Raw genomic sequence first — 16112 nt, 5'->3', positions numbered from 1 at the left:
CTCCTGCTCATCCCAGTGTTCCCCACCGGTGTGGGATGGGGCCCTGCTATGAGGAACAGCCTCATGGATCTTCCTGGATTTTTGGGGCCAGGAAAAACCCGTCGGAGAAGAGGTGATGGCGTGGTCCCCTCGCGCCTGGCGCTGTCCTGTCGTTTGATGTGGGGCCCGGCCCGGGCGGCCTCGCCACGCCGGCTCCACGCTGTCATCCCCAGTAAATAAAGCCCGGCACAATTGCCTGCTCATTTATTAATTTTTGCTTCATCAAAGGCAGCTTTAATCACCTGTCTCCCTCCTGCCAGGGCCACTCGCAGCACACACTGTGTGCCATGGATTGGCATGGCACCAGTGACCCCAGTGCATCCTCACCCGGCCCCGAGCCCACATGGAGATCCCAGGCTGGGGGTGGCCACCAGACCCCCACACGTCACCATCTGAGTGGATTTTCCCACCTTTTCCTTGATCCTAATGATATAAAAGCAGCATGACCCTACCCCAGGAAGAGAGGATTTTCCCCTCTGGATTGTACAGACCCCGCCGCCCTCGCTGTGGGTCCAGGGTTCACCTGGCACATGACTGCGGAAATCCTGCTCCTTGGAGAGGGGTGGATGATTTTCTCAACCTGCCCTGGTCCTCGCCTGATTCCCCTTTCCTCCCTCCCTGCTTCCATCCCCAGTGTCGCATTATTCCAATATTGCTTGCTGAGGTGCTGGCATCCCACAGTTCCTCCAGCACTTCTTTTTCCATCAAAAAGCCCCTCTGCGGCTCCATGGACACCTCCATGTGTTCTCTTGGACCCCAGCCCTTCTCCACCTCCCCAGGACATGGACCCCACAGAGTGGAGGAAGCCTCCAGGAGGGAAGGGGCTATTCCCTATGTCCATGGGGCACCGTTCCCCCAGAGAAGGGCGCAGTGCTGGCACAGAGCAGTCCCTGAGGCTGTGCCTGCCCCGTGGGCTCGGGGCCGTGACCTGGCGCCACGCACGGCTCTGCCGGAGCCGGCAGCACCTCGCGGGAAGCAGCTGCTGCCGGAGCTGGCTCCAGCCCCTCCAAAAATCCAGCTGAACGGGACAAGCTTCTCCACAAACCTGTTGGGCCGCATTCAGCCGTGCGGAGCCGGCCGCCCGTTCGGTGCTGCTGGAAGCTCACTGCCCGTGACACCCCCTGCGTGCCCCAGATGCTGGCACAGCCCTGGCTCTGAGGTCCCCAGAGTGTGCCACGGGGTGGGTGTCCCACCCCATCATCCCATCCCATCCCATCCCATCGCCACCGCTGTGGGAATTCCTGCTTGGGGCTGCCGTGTCTCCTCAACCCACAGCCAGTTTCTTTCCGGAGGATTTTCTTAAATGAGGGTAATTAAAACAATGGGGAAATGGAAAGTTTTTGTCAGGGAGCTGCAGTGGCAGAGGGGGAAGGTGCTGCGGTGAGTCAGCCCTCCAAAAAGAAGCCCCAGCGCCAGGTAAACAAGCTGCAGACCAGGAGGTGTTAGTCACCAGCCCGGGCTGTGCGGCCCCAGCCTGGGAGGCACCGGCAAAACCCTGCAGGAAAGGGTTCAGCAGCACCAAACCCCAGCGGAGAGGAGAGCAGCACCTGCTCCTGTCCTGGCACCACGCACTGCCTCTGCCCGCCAGGATGCCACCGCTCCGGGGACGCGCTCCGCGTGGCCGGGCCGTGTTTCCCGGCACATTTCACATTTTTCTGCCGGGCCGGGCAGGAGCAGCACGGCTGGGTGCTCCGGGGTGCCCATCGCTCCCCACGGGACCTTGGGCAAGTCACTGGATGCCTCTGTGCCGCCAGCTCGCCGTCATTACCGCGGAGCCAGCCAGACAGACAGACAGAGGGATGCCCGGGGCAGAGGGCAGGAGTCATGGCTCGGAGCTGGCGAGCCCTGGGATCCGCACTGGGTCCAGGCTTGGACTGAGCAGCGCCTGAGAGGGCTCCCCCCTCCTGCCCTGCTCCACGTGGAGTCCCAGTGTGGGGTGCTGGACACAGCCCCTGGCTGTGCAGGGATCCAGAGCCTTCCACAGCCCTGCCTGGGAACATCTGGCAGGGAAAATGCTGACCAAAGGAGGCTTGGATGCCCCTCGTGCCACCGTGTGTCTTAAAGGGGTGAGACACACCGGGGGGAAATCCATATGGGATGAAAAACACCTTCCTGGATGGAGATGAAGGCCCCTGGGCTGCTCTGTGCTCAGCTGTCACACAATCAAAGAGTGGTTTAAGTTGCAAGAGACCTTAAAGACCATCTTGTTCCACCCCCTGCCATGGGCAGGGACACCTTCCACTAGACCAGGTTGCTCCAAGCCCCATTCAATCCCATTTTTCCCACTGGGAAAAATAAAAGGACCCAAATCATCCACTGTGGAAGAAATCCACAGCAATCAGCTGCAGCCGATGCAGTCTGGAGGGGAGGATGCAGCTTCCATGGGGCTGGAAAAGCCCATGAGGATGGTCCAGAGCAAGCTGCACATTCATGCAGAGGCTTGAGCTTGTCCCAGAAGCCACAATAAATCCTGTCCCACCAAGCAGAACTTGTCCTCTTGTACCTTACTCCTAAAATTGATTAATTACACTCACAGTTGGGTTACCAGTGGCTGCTGCTGCCATCAGACCTTGCTGTGCTTCAGCAGGAAAATCCACGTCTTTTGTTCCCACCTGTTTTTCCCCACCTTTTGGCTTCTGGGCAGGGCAGAGGGGATCCTGTGAGGCTGCCTGCCCTGCCAACCCCCTCTCACCTCAGCATCCCTGCTAAAAACACCACCCTGTGCAAAATCCAGTGCTCTCAGCCTCCTCTGTCACTCGCCCCCTTGGCCACCGCCCCGGAGCTGCCAGCGCAGCCGTCGGATGTCTGCTCTGCTGACTCCATATAATGCAAGTTCTACAGATGAAAATGTCACATGGCCCCAAATTAAATACTTTGGAGAAACCCATTATAATGCAGCAGCACAATTAGCTTTATCAGCCAGCCCAGAGTCATGCCAAAAACCAAAGCCGACTCACTTGACAGGAGCTGCCATCCATGAAACCAAGCTAACGACCTTAATTATATTTTTAGCTTCTAATTTTTGGCTGACAGTATCCTCAATTACCCAGCCCTTAATTTGTGCAGGGACGGTGATCAGCCTCACCTGGCCTGTAATTCTCAGGATCAGCCCTTTCATCCCTTTTAAATATTAAATTGACTCCCACTGGCCACCCTCCAGTCCTCTGGAATTTCCCCAGTGTTTTAGTGTTAAAAATTAACAGCAGAGTTCCTGGGCAGGCTGCAAACCCCTTCCCATGAGGGTTCTGCCAGGAAAACACCTCTCCAGAGAGAATTCAGCAGTGAGGACAAGGAGTTGTCCCCACCAGGTCAAAACTCCACGTAATCAGATCAGCTCTTCTGGCCAAAGATTGTTCTTTGACTCATCTCCCGTATCCACCACCCACGCTTTACACCTCAGCTCACAACCCTGGCACTGAACCCTCCTTTTCCTGCTCCTTCCCTACACATTTTTAGGGCTTTTTCCTCATTTCCGTGCCACACCTCAGCCAACCCAGGTCTTTTCCCATCTGGCCAGCCTTGGTCTCCAGTTGGCTGCTGAGTTTGGGGAGCCAGCCCTGAGCACAGCCTGGGGTTTTGGTACAATGCTTCCCTTTTCCTGATCTGTGCTGGGTTTTGGCAAGGAGGCTGTTGCAGCACCACCCTGCTGATGCTCAGGGCAGCTCTGGAGCCTGGGTCACCCAGGGCTCACCCACAGCCCCGGCACAACCTCTGGGAGGGTCAGACCCCGGCACCGGGGCTGCCACGGTGCCCAGACCCCGGTGGGGCTGAGCATCCTTGGGATGATGTCCCGCTGCAGCCCCAGGCGTGGTGCCAGGGGCAGAGGGAGGAATGGAGCAGTGTGGGCTGTACGGGGGGCCCTGAACCCCCGGCTCCGGGGGTGCTGCAAACAGAGGGGCCAGGGAGGAGCAGGAGCCAGCCTGGGGGGCTGCATCCCACATGGAAGTGTCCAAGGCCAGGTTGGATGGGGCCTGGAGCAACCTGGGATGGCGAAAGGTGTCCCTGTCCCCTGTCAGGGGAACTGGATGAGCTTCAAGGTCCTTTCAACCCAAACCATTCCATAAATTGTGATTCCCCCAGGTGCAGCCAGGGCTGGAGCGGCCGCGTTGGAGGATTCCGGGCTGCGGGGACAGCCGGGCTGGGCTGGCCAAGGGTGCCATCTCCTGGGGACAGACCCACAGAGCAGATCCTGGGGACAGACGGACAGAACAGACCCTGGGGACAGACCCACAGAGCAGATCCTGGGGACAGACGGACAGAACAGACCCTGGGGACAGACCCACAGAACACATCCTGGGGACAGACGGACAGAACAGACCCTGGGGACAGACCCACAGAACACATCCTGGGGATAGAACCACAGAACACATCCTGGGGACAGACGGACAGAGCAGACCCTGGGGACAGATGGACAGAACACATCCTGGGGACAGACGGACAGAACAGACCCTGGGGACAGACCCACAGAACAGACCCTGGGGACAGCCGGACAGAACAGACCCTGGGGACAGACCCACAGAACAGACCCTGGGGACAGCCGGACAGAACACATCCTGGGGACAGCCGGACCCCGGAGCTCCGGACAGGAGCGGGGACAAGGAGCCTCGCCCCGGGGGCCAGCCCGGGCACGCAGGGATGCCCCTTCACGAGTGGGACTGCCACGGCACGGCCACGGCCCGGCAGAGCCCCGGGGGTCCCCACGGCCTCGCAGCAAGCCGGGTGGCAGCGGTGGCTGTCGGGCAGCCCCGTGGGCTTGGCCGTGCGGTGACTCTGGGGTGTGCCATGAGGGGATGGTGGCAGGACAAGGACAGGGGGGATGTCCCGGGGACAGGCACGTCCTGGCCCCAGCGCCCCCGAGGGAATTGGGGGGACAGAAATGAGCCCGCGGAGCCGCCTGCGCTCAGCCCGGCCCCGCAGTGGCAGTTTCGACCGAAAAAGGCTCCTCTTCCCCTTCTTCCCCCACAGCCCCTTTTTGTCAGGTCCTAAAGGGAGCACGTGTGTGAGCAGACGTCCTGGCCGGGGCTCGGGGCTGCCACAAGCAGATGGGCTGAGGAGAGGAGATCATCCCAGCGAAGCTGCTCAAGGGGAAGGCAAAGCACCCCCTAAAAGCTTCAGAGCCAAACGCTATCCACCCTGTCTGCCCGTTACCTGCAGCTCTCCTTGCAGCACTGCCACTGGGGCAGGAGACCAGCAGAAAAACAGATTTTGTTGTCAGGAAAAAACTGGGCTCTGTCACCCCAAAGAGAGTGTGGCACCTCCAGAGCCAGGTGGGCACTGCAGGATGCAAAAGCACGTGGGGGGATGCAAAGCCACGCAGAGGGATGCCTGGCACTGGGAGGATGCACAGGGAGCTGCTGGCTGATGCTCTGGGGAACCAGTGAACTCAGCAAAGGAAGGGTCTAATCCAGAAATCCGGAACAGGGGGCTGGTGGTGGCTGCCCAAAGCACAGGAACAGCCCCAGGCATGGCAGGGTGGCAGCCACTGCCTTGGCTGTGAAGCCAGGAGCTCATGGGGCACATGTCTGGAGGTGCTGGAGAGCCACAGAGCACCCTCAGAGGCTGCAGGAGCGGGTGATGGTGTCTGGGGCACAGGGGGTGAGGCCACACGGCCGAGCAAATGGGGCTCCAGTCCAGACAGCCCCAGAATTCTACAGCTGAAACCACACTGCCTGATCCCTGCTCAGCGAGGAGGGACAAACCACCCCCAAGTGCTTCTCACTTCCCTCTTGAGGGCTCACCAGGGTGGAAACTGCAAGTCTCTGGTGCTATTTACAGAGGTGAGTTTCCCCTGCAAAACCCCGAGAGCAGCGGGCTGGGGCCATCTCTCCAGGGCCATCTCCCTGCTCTGCCACACTCAGCCAGCTCAGGCAACGCCAAAATCGTGATTTCCCTCCCCGTGGGAGGCTCAGCGCAGCAACGATCTCATCCTTTGTACCAGACATGTGGCATGTGGCAGTGTTGCAGTGTCCCAGTGTCCTCTCCCGGTCCTTGCTCCAAGCCCTGTGGTGCACTGGATGGTGCCAGTGCTGCTTCTCCCCCTCCTCCAGGATCTGGGATGTGATGGGCCACACCCAAACACAAGGCGCTGGGCTCCTCTGCTTTGGGCTCTGCTGCCCATGAGCAGGATCAGCCTCCAATGTCCCTGCAATGGACACAGTAGCAAAACATCCCTTGGCCTCTCCAGCTCCACGTGGCAAGCACAAACCAGGAGTTTTTGAACCAAACAGAAGAACCCTTGATGCTGCTCCACGAATGTTTTTAGTCACAGGTATTGCTGCTTCCTTCCTCCTTCAGCTGCTTCTGCAGAAAGGTCCCTCTGGACTGAGCTGAGTCACAGTTCTGCCACGCTCCCAGCACCTCGTGCCCCTTCCTGGCACAGCTGCCAAAGCCATGCCCAGCATCCCTGCAGGAGCAGGGACAAACCTCTGGAGGCTGCCAGCAGTGCAGAGGTGGCTCTTTGCCTCTGTGAAAACAAGCTGTGCTGTTAATGTGCTATTAATGTGCTATTAATGAGTTATTATTGTGCTATTAATGAGCTATTAATGCTTTGTGCCCCAAGCCCAGCCAGGACTCAGCTGCCCATGCAGGGCGTAGCACAGCCCTCCTGCCTCCCAGACATGGAGGCACCTGAGAAAATCAGTGTTTAAGGCTGTGGATATTCTCAGTTCAGTCAGAGAGAAAAAGAGAAAGATTTCTGCCAGGCTAAGCCTGGGAAAAAGTCCGAGAGGAATGTAAACAACCTATTATCTTGTTTTCAATTTATATTGTTTATAGATCTGTTCTACCACACTGACCCAAGTCCAGGGTACCAATCAGGTGAAATGTTTTTACTCTAAGACCAATGGAATGAATGTTCACGATGTTCTCTATAAAAGAGAGAGGTGCTTTTGAATAAACATTCATTTACCTTCTAAAATCGTGTGAGTCATTTCTCCTGTCCCTGGCTCAACAGTGTCATAGGGCACTCACTGGGCTCCAGAGATGTTCTGTGAGCTGTGAGCAGGAGACGGGACAGTGGCGTGTGCTGACCATCCCGAGGACGTGGAGAGGATGGATGCTGCCAGCAGTGCTTGGTCCTGGCATTGCCTCCTGAACAGAGTGAAACACCTTCCCCTGAAGGAAACATCCCACTGGCACAGGCTGCAGCGGTGGGAGCACCACCCTGGAGGGATTGAAGAGGTGTTCAAGTGTGGCACTCGGGGACGTGGCTCATCAGTGCACGTGGCAGTGCTGGGGGCATGCTTGGACTCCATGACCTTAGAGGGCTTTTCCAACCTTTCTCATTCTGGGATTCTGCTGCAGTCCCGTGATGCAAGAGCAGGTGCTGCAGAGCTCCCACTCCACCAAGGCCCTCTGAAATGTGGCCACCTGGCCCAGGACACCTGTCCCTGGTCCCGGTGCCACATCACCCCGCAGTGTCCCCCCACCCTGTCCCCAGCAGCCCAGGGACCCCACGAGCCAATGCAAGGCGCTGAGTGTGAGGCCGATTTGCATGGAAGGGACAAGGGGAAGCCCCAGGAAATGCACAGCCAGGCACTAACCAAATCTCTCTAATAATAACCCCTGAGCCATGCAGGGGCTCAGGGCTGCAGCTCGTGGGGCCATGGCTGGAGCTGAGGGGGAGTAGCCACTGCTGGAGAGCCCGACGTGAGTGACCCCATGGAGGGGCTGTGGGGGGACGGGGTGAGGGGTTTGGGGCCAGGGCTGGGGGCTGGGCATGCTCCCAGTGCCAGCAGGGAGTGGAGGATCTGCTCAGAGCTCCCACCCTGCTGAAGGAGGTCCGTGCTGTGGGGCTGGAGAGGGAATCACAGAATGGTTTGAGCTGGTAGGGAGCTGAATTCTCATCCAGTTCCAACCCCCTGCCCCAGGCAGGGACACCTTCCCCTGTCCCAGGTGGCTCCAAGCCCCATCCAGCCTGGCCTGGAACACTTCCAGGGATCCAGGGGCAGCCACAGCTTCTCTGGGCAACCTGTGCCAGGGCTTCCCCACCCTCACAAGAAAGAATTTTTTCCTAATAACTAATCTAAATCTACCCTCCTTCAGCTTAAAGCCATTCGCCCTTGTTCTGTGGTGGCTTAAAGCTTGGCATGACGGGTCTGTGGGGGAATTCAGAGGGGTCTGGTGGTTGAGAGGAAGAGGGAAAGACTCACCTGGCTCTGCTGGAAAGTCATGGCTGAGAAGTCCATGCTGGGAGCACCTCATGTACCTTGGGACTCCCCAAGGAGGGAAGGTCTGTCCTAGATGAGGCCAAACATCTCCCTGGACGTGTCCTTGCAGCACTGGGAGCGAGGTTCCCAGCCTGCAGCCCCTCAGCTTTGACACAGCCCCAGATCTGCTTCCCATCAATTTTCCCATGGGAAACCCCACCTGGGTCAGGATGGCTCAGCTCCCTGCCGTCCCCAGGGCTTGCAGTAACCCCCAAAGGGCTTCCTGCCACCCCTGGGGGGCTTCTCTGGGCACAAAGCCCAGTTTCTTCCAAGAGCACCCGAGGAGAGCCACAGCCCGAGCCTTGCTCTGCCCTGGGGATGTCTCCAGTCAGCTCGACAGAAAGTCATTATTTCATTTTATAGCAGTGTTAATTGGACAGCTGGGAGTGTCAGGCCAGCATCCCAGTGCAGAGAGGATTTTTCCCTGGGAGTGGGAGGGTTTCCCGTGTGCTGGCCCAGGCAGGACCCTGCCCATCCTGCAGGGACGGTGCTGGCTGGGCAGGGGCAGGACAGACGTGCAAAGTGCCCAGCCTCTGAGTCCTGGAGAGAGAGGAGAAATCCCGGCAGAGCGCAGGGGATTTTCTGTATAAAAACCAAAGGTTTGGCTCTGCCAGAGCAGCAGCCCAGCCTTCGGGCACGCAGAGGCTGACTCTGCAGCTTGGGGACGTTTTGAACCTTTGGGCCCCGTCAGCACCAGCATCTCCCACCCTGCAGGAAGCAGCTGCGGCTCCAGGCTCGGCTCCGGGGGGGCCGAGGCTCCCGGGAGCAAAGGGGACATTGCCACCACGGCCACCCTCCTGCCGGGTTAGAGCTTCCTGCAGCTGCTCCTCTGCAGACCCCGCGAGTGGCACAACACAGGAGCTGTTACCAGCCAGCTAATTCTTCAAAATGTGAGGTTTAGATGATTTGTATGCTGCTGAGAACTGCTCCTGTGCCTCTGGCACAAGGGCACTGGGGCAGCAGAGGATGGGACAAGCAGCCCGTGATAGGGACAGGAGCACGTCCACCTCCAGCTGGCACTGGTTAAACTGGTGCCTCAAGTCTCCTGGGGAGATTTCCCTCCTTCTTCTGCTCTGACACGTCTTACACATCAGCCTGGTTTCACTATGACACCAGAACACCCAAGAGAAAGGGCAGGAATGACACACAAGGTCGTGGTTCTAGTACTTTCAGAGAAGCCTGTAAGGACAGGAATAGTCCCCAGTGCTTTGCTCCCACTGGCAGGTGCAGGGACCCCCAGACCCTTGGGGCACAGCTCGGGGCCACCCCTAGGCCAGGGTGGGCTCTCTGTGTGTCCCCTGGGACTGGCACAGGACACACACACAGCTTGGAAAGCAGATTTGGCTGCTCAAGCCTGGGACCAGAGAGGGCTGAGGGACAGCCAGGATCTCCCTGCCAGGGGTCCCAGCCCTAGAAAGGGACGAGGTGGCTGCAGAGCAGCCCCTGTACCTACCTGTGTCTCTGTCCTGCAGCCATGGATGGGCCACGAGTGGGGCAGGATGCCATGAAGAACTGCACAGACCAGGAGTACTGGGACACCCTCGTTTCCCAGTGCATCCCCTGCAGCCTCGCCTGCGGGCAGTCCCTGGCCGGGAAGTGTGATGCTGTGTGTGGTGAGTGCTGGGGTGCCCTGCATGGAACAGTCAGGGATGGGGCCCAGCTGGGGGGCAGGATCAGAGCCTGGGATGGTTTGAGCTGGTCGGGAGCTGAATTCTCATCCAGTTCCAGCCCCCTGCCATGGGCAGGGACACCTTCCACTAGACCAGCTGGCTCCAAGCCCCGTCCAACCTGGCCTTGGACACTTCCAGGGATGGGACAAGGAGCCCCAGGGCAGGCTCGGAGCCAGCTCAGCTTTGCAGAGCTTCAAGCCAAAACCACGGGGGGATGTGACAGGCTCCCCATGGACGGGCTGGGGCTGGCAACAGCTCAGGACCAGGACCAGGTGCCTGCACCTCTGCACTGCTCCCTTCTGGGGTCACAAGGCTGCACCAACACTCCTGCTCCCTACTGGGGCCACCCCACCTTCCAAAGGCAGGGATGTGAATAATGATAAACCCCCGGCCTGGGACAGGCCCTGAGGTGTCCTGAAAACAGCTGGGGAGGGGGACAAGGGACAAATGAACTTTGCACCCCAGCCCTGTGCCAGTGCCCTTCCATGAGTCACAGGCTGAGGTGGCTTCACCCATTCCAGGGCTCATTCAGCAGCCACAGGTGAACAACTCCTCCTTGAGGTCAGGAGATGCCGTTCCTGGCATCCTGAGGCAGGTTTTGGTGTGTCCCAAAAAGCTGTGCAAGGCCCAGGGCAGCAGCAGCAGCTCTGAGAGCAGCAGCCAGGAGCTCCAGGTGAGCCCAGCTGCCTCTGGCTGGCGGAGACCATCCCCTCCCCGGGCAGCTGCCTGCAGATGCCCTTCCCCAGCTCCCCAGCCAAACACCACCCAAATCCAGGCGTGTCACCCCGGCAGCCCTGCAGAGGCTGTCAGTGCTTCGGGCAGCGGGCAGGTCCCACCCTGTGCCAGAGCTGGGCTCCTCCTCCCGTGCATTGGGGTGGTGGGGGGATGTGCTGAGGACACCCGGGTCATCTCCGTCCCCTCCCTCCCCCAGAGTCCATGGACTGCAACAAGAGACCTGGATTTTACTACGATGATCTCGTGAAGAACTGCATCAAGTGCAGCTCGGTGTGCGGGCAGCACCCCCGGGAATGTGCCCTGTCCTGCGAGCGTGAGTCGGGGAAGGGGCAGCAGAAACCCCCGCTTCGTCCCAGGGAACTGCACTCTTGGGGGCTGCCATCACCGGGGCTGGGGAAAAGCAGCCAGGGCATCTCTTTCCCATTTTCTCCATCCCACAGTGGCTTTTCCCTGCCGTGTGCCGCTGTTTTACAGGTTGGGCAGCTCCCGCGGGCAGGGTGGGGTCGGCAGCTGTGGATCCCACCCGGCTGAGCTGCCCCAGCCCTCGGGGAGGGGCAGCAGGAGGGGACAGGTGGAGCCCCAGGACCTCCCAGTCCTACACTGGGGTTGAGGCGATCCCTGAAGATGGGGGACGGTGTGGATGGGGCGTGGGAAGGGATCTGCTCTACCGCAGCACCGAGGAGAAGTGCCAGCGAGCAGAGGGGATCCAGAGCTGCTCCCAAACTCTTTCCCAGTGGAGGGCACAGGCGCTGCCAGCTCTGTCCCTCCCAGAAAGGCACCCCAGAGGTGTCTGAGCTGCCCCATCTCTCCTGCCCCACAGCCACGCCCGCGGGGCCGGCGGCCGCGCTGGAGCAGAAGGCGTGCGCGGAGCAGGACCCGTGGCTGGTGCTGTACCTGCTGCTGGGGCTCTGCCTCTGCACCCTCATCTGCTCCCTGCTCCTGGGCTGGACCCACCTGCGCAGGAAGGGAGAGGCCGTCTCCTGCCAGGCCAGCGCTGGGACCTGCCACTGCAGGGAGGACCCTGCCAAAGGTGGGTGCTGGCAGCGCTGGGGGCACTGGGACAGGCTGGGGAGCTTGTGGGGGCAGGCTTGGGCTGCCAGAAAAAAAGCAGAGCCATTTCCCAAAAAGGGAGGGAGAAAAAGCAAAGAAAAGTGTGAGAGCCTGGAAGAGCAGCAGGACTGGACCCCTGTGCCCGATTCTCCACCCTAACCCCTCAGTCACTCCCTCCCCAGGCACAGCTTCCCTCTTAGAGCTGCTCCGTGGGCAGCACCTCTCCAGTCTCCATCCAGAGCCAACCCTCCTCCAAAACAAACACCCCACAAAAAACCCAGTTCTAGTTCTGCAGCCAGAGGGGCTTCACAAGTCCTTGTGTTAGGGAGAAAAGGAGAAAGGATAATGTGGAACAATTCAACATGGAAAAGGTGGTTTCATTCTTCCTCCTTTTCTTCTCTCCTGCCTTTCCAAAGAAAAATTGCCTACTTACCTATTTCTGCACACACATCACACACATCCATGTTTACATACATCCACTCAAAGCCATCAATGTCAAAAATCACAGAGGAATGCCCCATGAGCCAAAGTGACACCCAACACTCCAAGGACTGTCCCTCAAGCCATTCCTGTCTGCTTTGCTGAAGGACACAGGCATCAAAGGGTCATTTTTAAGATAAGCCACCAGGTTTGGAGAGATTTCCTGCGTGTTCTAGGTGATGCAGTGAATCCGTGCTGGGAGTTGGTGTCCTCTCCAGTTCCAGGACCAGCTTTTCACAGGTTCTAGTGCAGCACTTCAGAGCATTCCCAGGTGAAAGCTGCTCCTGGCCCCCCTCAGCTGACACCGAGTTTATTTGCAGATGGGCTGGTGGAAGCTGGCAGCGTTGGTGATGGATTCACCAGCATCAGAATCCCAGAGCCTGTGGAAACGTGTGGCTTCTGCTTCCCTGGACATGGCTCTGCTGTACAAGAGACCAAATCCTGCCACAGCAGCTCCTGCCACCCTGGGGAAAGGGCTGCTCCCTCCTTCTCCGGGATCTGCAGCACGGGAAGCGCCGGGGCCGTTCCCAGCCCCGACGACGGCCACTTCAAAATCATCTGTTCTCCTGCCCAGGAGAAGACACCCATGGTGTGAGCACAGAGGGTGTTCCAGCACGGGATCACAGTGGAGGGATGCTCTCTCTGCCCCAAACCAAAGCTGCTTCACCCTCTGTTGCCAGTGACTGGAACAGCCTCAACCCAGCCCGGGCTGTGCCAAGGGCTGCAGGACACAGGCAGGGCTGGAGGTTGCACAGAGCTGTTTGCTTCCACTCAGGAAGCCAAATTCCCATTATTCTTGTGCACTCCCAGTGAAAGAAGTCACATCCCATGTAGCAGCATCTGACTTCATCCTCCAGCTTGGCCTGGGTGCATCCCGGCCACTGGGGGCATCTCATGGGGGCTTTTCCTCCTGGTTCCACCACCAGCATCCCTGCAAAGGGTCAGGTGCTGCCCACTGGTCCCCATGGAGATCTCCCCTCTCCCTGCCTGGAGATTCCTTCACGAATCAGAACAATTTTCAGCACAGCTGTAAATGTCTCAAACGTGGAATTGGATCCAAGGATTTACTGGTGGAATTGATAAGGAGCCAGTGTGGGAAGCTCCAGTGCCACTTGCCAGCACTGCCATGGGTGATGGTGAGGCTTTGCCTCATGACCAGGACATGATGCTGCACATGAGGAGCTGGGACAGGCACCAAGGCCCGCAATGGAACTGGGTTTAAATATGAAAATTCATCCAAGGCTGAGATCTTTCTATAGAACCGGATTTATGGATTTATGTATATCTGACCTGGGTTGTTCTGAAGAGCTGGTAAAAGCGAGGAATCAGCTGGAGATAAAGCTGCTTTGAGAGAATATTTTTATCTAACCTGGCTTTGAAAGCTATCCTGGAAAAATCGGAGTTTCAATGTGTAATTTGAAGTTCTCATTTCCACTAAAGGAGACTGTAGGATTTTTTTTTTTTTTTTTTTTTTTGCAAGGAATCACTCCTGGTAGGAGCCCATCCCCTCCACTGTCTTAAACTAGAGCTTTAAACTTGAAAGACTAGATGTCATTCAATATATGCACAAATTGGTGCTGGGAAAGCAGACAGCTGGAGAAAACATGAGCAGAGGTATAACAGATTCTATCCCTTCTGTATTACACATTTGTTAAAATGTAAATGCTTTCTTATCATTAAAAAAGGCATCACCTGGGAGGTTGAGCCTCTCACTCTGGTCACCCCCCACTCTCTCAGCACCCACAGTCCGTGGGCCTCCCAACCTGCAGACCTTCTCTGTGTCCCAGCACACCTGGAGACCCTCTTGGCTTCTCCTCTCACATCAGCACCTTCCCCTCCTCCTCCACAGCAGCATCTTCCACAGCCTCAGCTCCTGTGGAATCTGCTCCAGGGCCCTCTGCTCTCCTGCTCTCAGCTCCTGTGGTTTCCTGCCCACAGCCTCAGCTCCCACAGTCTCCAACACCACGGCCCCACATCCTGTGCCAGCAATAGCAACCCAGTTCCTCTAGAACTCCAAAAGTCTTTCAGCCCCAGAAATCACCTTGGCCTCCACCCTTGCTCAGCCCCCCACCCTGCTCAGCCTCAGCTCTCCCTCATTCTGCAGCCTGGCATGGATTCAGCTCTCCCTCAGCGTCCCCAGGCTCTCAGTTCCTGCCCAGTCCCTTTCCTGCCCTCCCACCATCTCTGGCTCTGCCGTTCATCTCCTACATCCTTCAGCCTCCCCTTGCACTCGTGCTCTGCTCCTGCTCTCTTCTCCTCAGGTTCCTGTTCATGCCCAGACCTCCAAAGCCTCTTGGCTTCTCCTCTCCCCTCGCTCCTTCCTGCAGCACCACGTCCCCCACCCTCACTGGGGCCCTGATCCCGCCTCAGGTGGGGCCCCCCAGCACTGACAGCCCCACATCTCCTCCTCCTCTGGGTCTCCCTTCCCAAACTCTGCAGGGAGAATCCCAGGATAGTTTGGGTTGGAAGGAATCCTAAAGATTATCACATTCCAGCCCCTGCCATGGCAGGGACACCTTCCACCATCCCAGGTTGCTCCAAGTTCTGTCCAACCTGGCCTTGGATACTTCCAGGGATCCAGGGGCTGCCACCGCTGCTCTGGGCACCCTGTGCCAGGGCCTGCCCGCCCTCACAGGGAGGAATTCCTTCCCAATATCCCATCTAACCCTGCCCTCTGGCATTGGAAGCCATTCCCTGTGTCCTGTCCCTCCATCCCTTGTCCCCAGTCCCTCTCCAGCTCTCCTGGAGCCCCTTTAGGCCCTGGCAGGGGCTCTGAGCTCTCCCCGGAGCCTGTTCTCCAGGTGAGCACCCCCAGCCGTGCCAGCCTGGCCCCATGGCTGCTCCAGCCCTCGGAGCAGCTCTCTGGCCTCACTCCAGTTCCACATCCTGTTTGTCAGGGGCTCCAGAGCTGGAATCACTGCTCCAGGTGAAGGTTTTGCACTGACCTTGGGGCAGCACCAGCACATCCTCCCCTGGCACCAGGCTGGGAATGCCCCCAGCTCTGTGCCCTCTCTGCCCAAGCACTTCCCAGCAAGGACAGGGAATCCAGGAGAAGGAAAACCCTCAGCAGCAGCCCGTGCCTCACCAGGCTGCCCCTTGCCAGCAGGGAGCTCCTGGGGACACGTGGATCCAGTCCAGCTCTGGTGACCTACAGACCTTCAAGTGTCACCTCCAGGAACCCCTGGCCACGGTATTTATAGAAAGAGATTCAGAACCTTATTTAAAAACAGGACAGAATTAAGTGAACACGTGCCACCAGTGTTGCAATTAGGGCATCCCTGGAGGATCAAGAGGCATCAATTATTCAAATGAGAAGGATTTTGGGGCCATGCCTGTGCTAGTGAGAGCAGGAGCTCACCCTGAGTGGCACCAGCAGCTCCTGCCCCAGCTGGCTCAGGAGGTCACTCGCCTCACACCCAGGCAAAGCCAGGGCTGGGACAGGGCTGCTCCTCTTGCACCATGTGGTGTCTCAAAAACTGGGCAAATACTCGTCAGAGGCCAAGTCCTGCCCAGACACAAGAGGGGAGCATCCCTCACCCTCCCCTCCTTGTGGGAATGTGACTGCAATTATCAGCAGAGAAAAGGTAACAGAGAACAACTTGAACAAATTAGCAGGAAAATAACAAACCCCCTTAGCTGGAGAACCAGGAGGAACCAATGGAGTTTGGTGTTTTACAGCCACTGGCCAGCAGCTCTGAAGGATCATACCTGGAGACATCAGTTCCAGTGTTGGAGGGACACAATGTACAGGACACCAGCAATTCCAGATGGGATGAGTCAGACCACATGGAATTAAGGGCACTGATTCTGAGCAGGATCCCCTGCCCAGGCTTTAACCAATTCTCACATTTCTGCTTTTTTCCATCAGGCACCAGCATCAGGCAAAGCTTTATCTCTACTCGAGTGGCTGAGGGACATGAAAATGTAGCTA

The 16112-nt window shown here is 58.2% G+C and overlaps 1 protein-coding gene across 1 annotated transcript; it reads left to right on the top strand.

Annotated features, from left to right (window-relative positions):
* Window positions 1–7620: 7620 nt before the first annotated feature.
* On the top strand, window positions 7621–13125 carry TNFRSF13B (TNF receptor superfamily member 13B). The gene is made up of 5 exons (XM_068206346.1): window positions 7621–7686; window positions 9719–9859; window positions 10848–10964; window positions 11427–11681; window positions 12502–13125. The coding sequence occupies exons 2-5, from the start codon at window positions 9721–9723 to the stop codon at window positions 12774–12776; spliced, it is 786 nt and encodes a 261-aa protein (XP_068062447.1). The 5' UTR covers window positions 7621–7686; window positions 9719–9720; the 3' UTR covers window positions 12777–13125.
* Window positions 13126–16112: the final 2987 nt, after the last annotated feature.

This window comes from Anomalospiza imberbis, chromosome 16 (assembly GCF_031753505.1).
Source record: "Anomalospiza imberbis isolate Cuckoo-Finch-1a 21T00152 chromosome 16, ASM3175350v1, whole genome shotgun sequence".
Classification (NCBI taxonomy): Eukaryota; Metazoa; Chordata; class Aves; order Passeriformes; family Viduidae; genus Anomalospiza; species Anomalospiza imberbis.
Note: the sequence above shows the minus strand (reverse complement) of the source record. Positions and strands in the feature narration are given on the sequence as shown.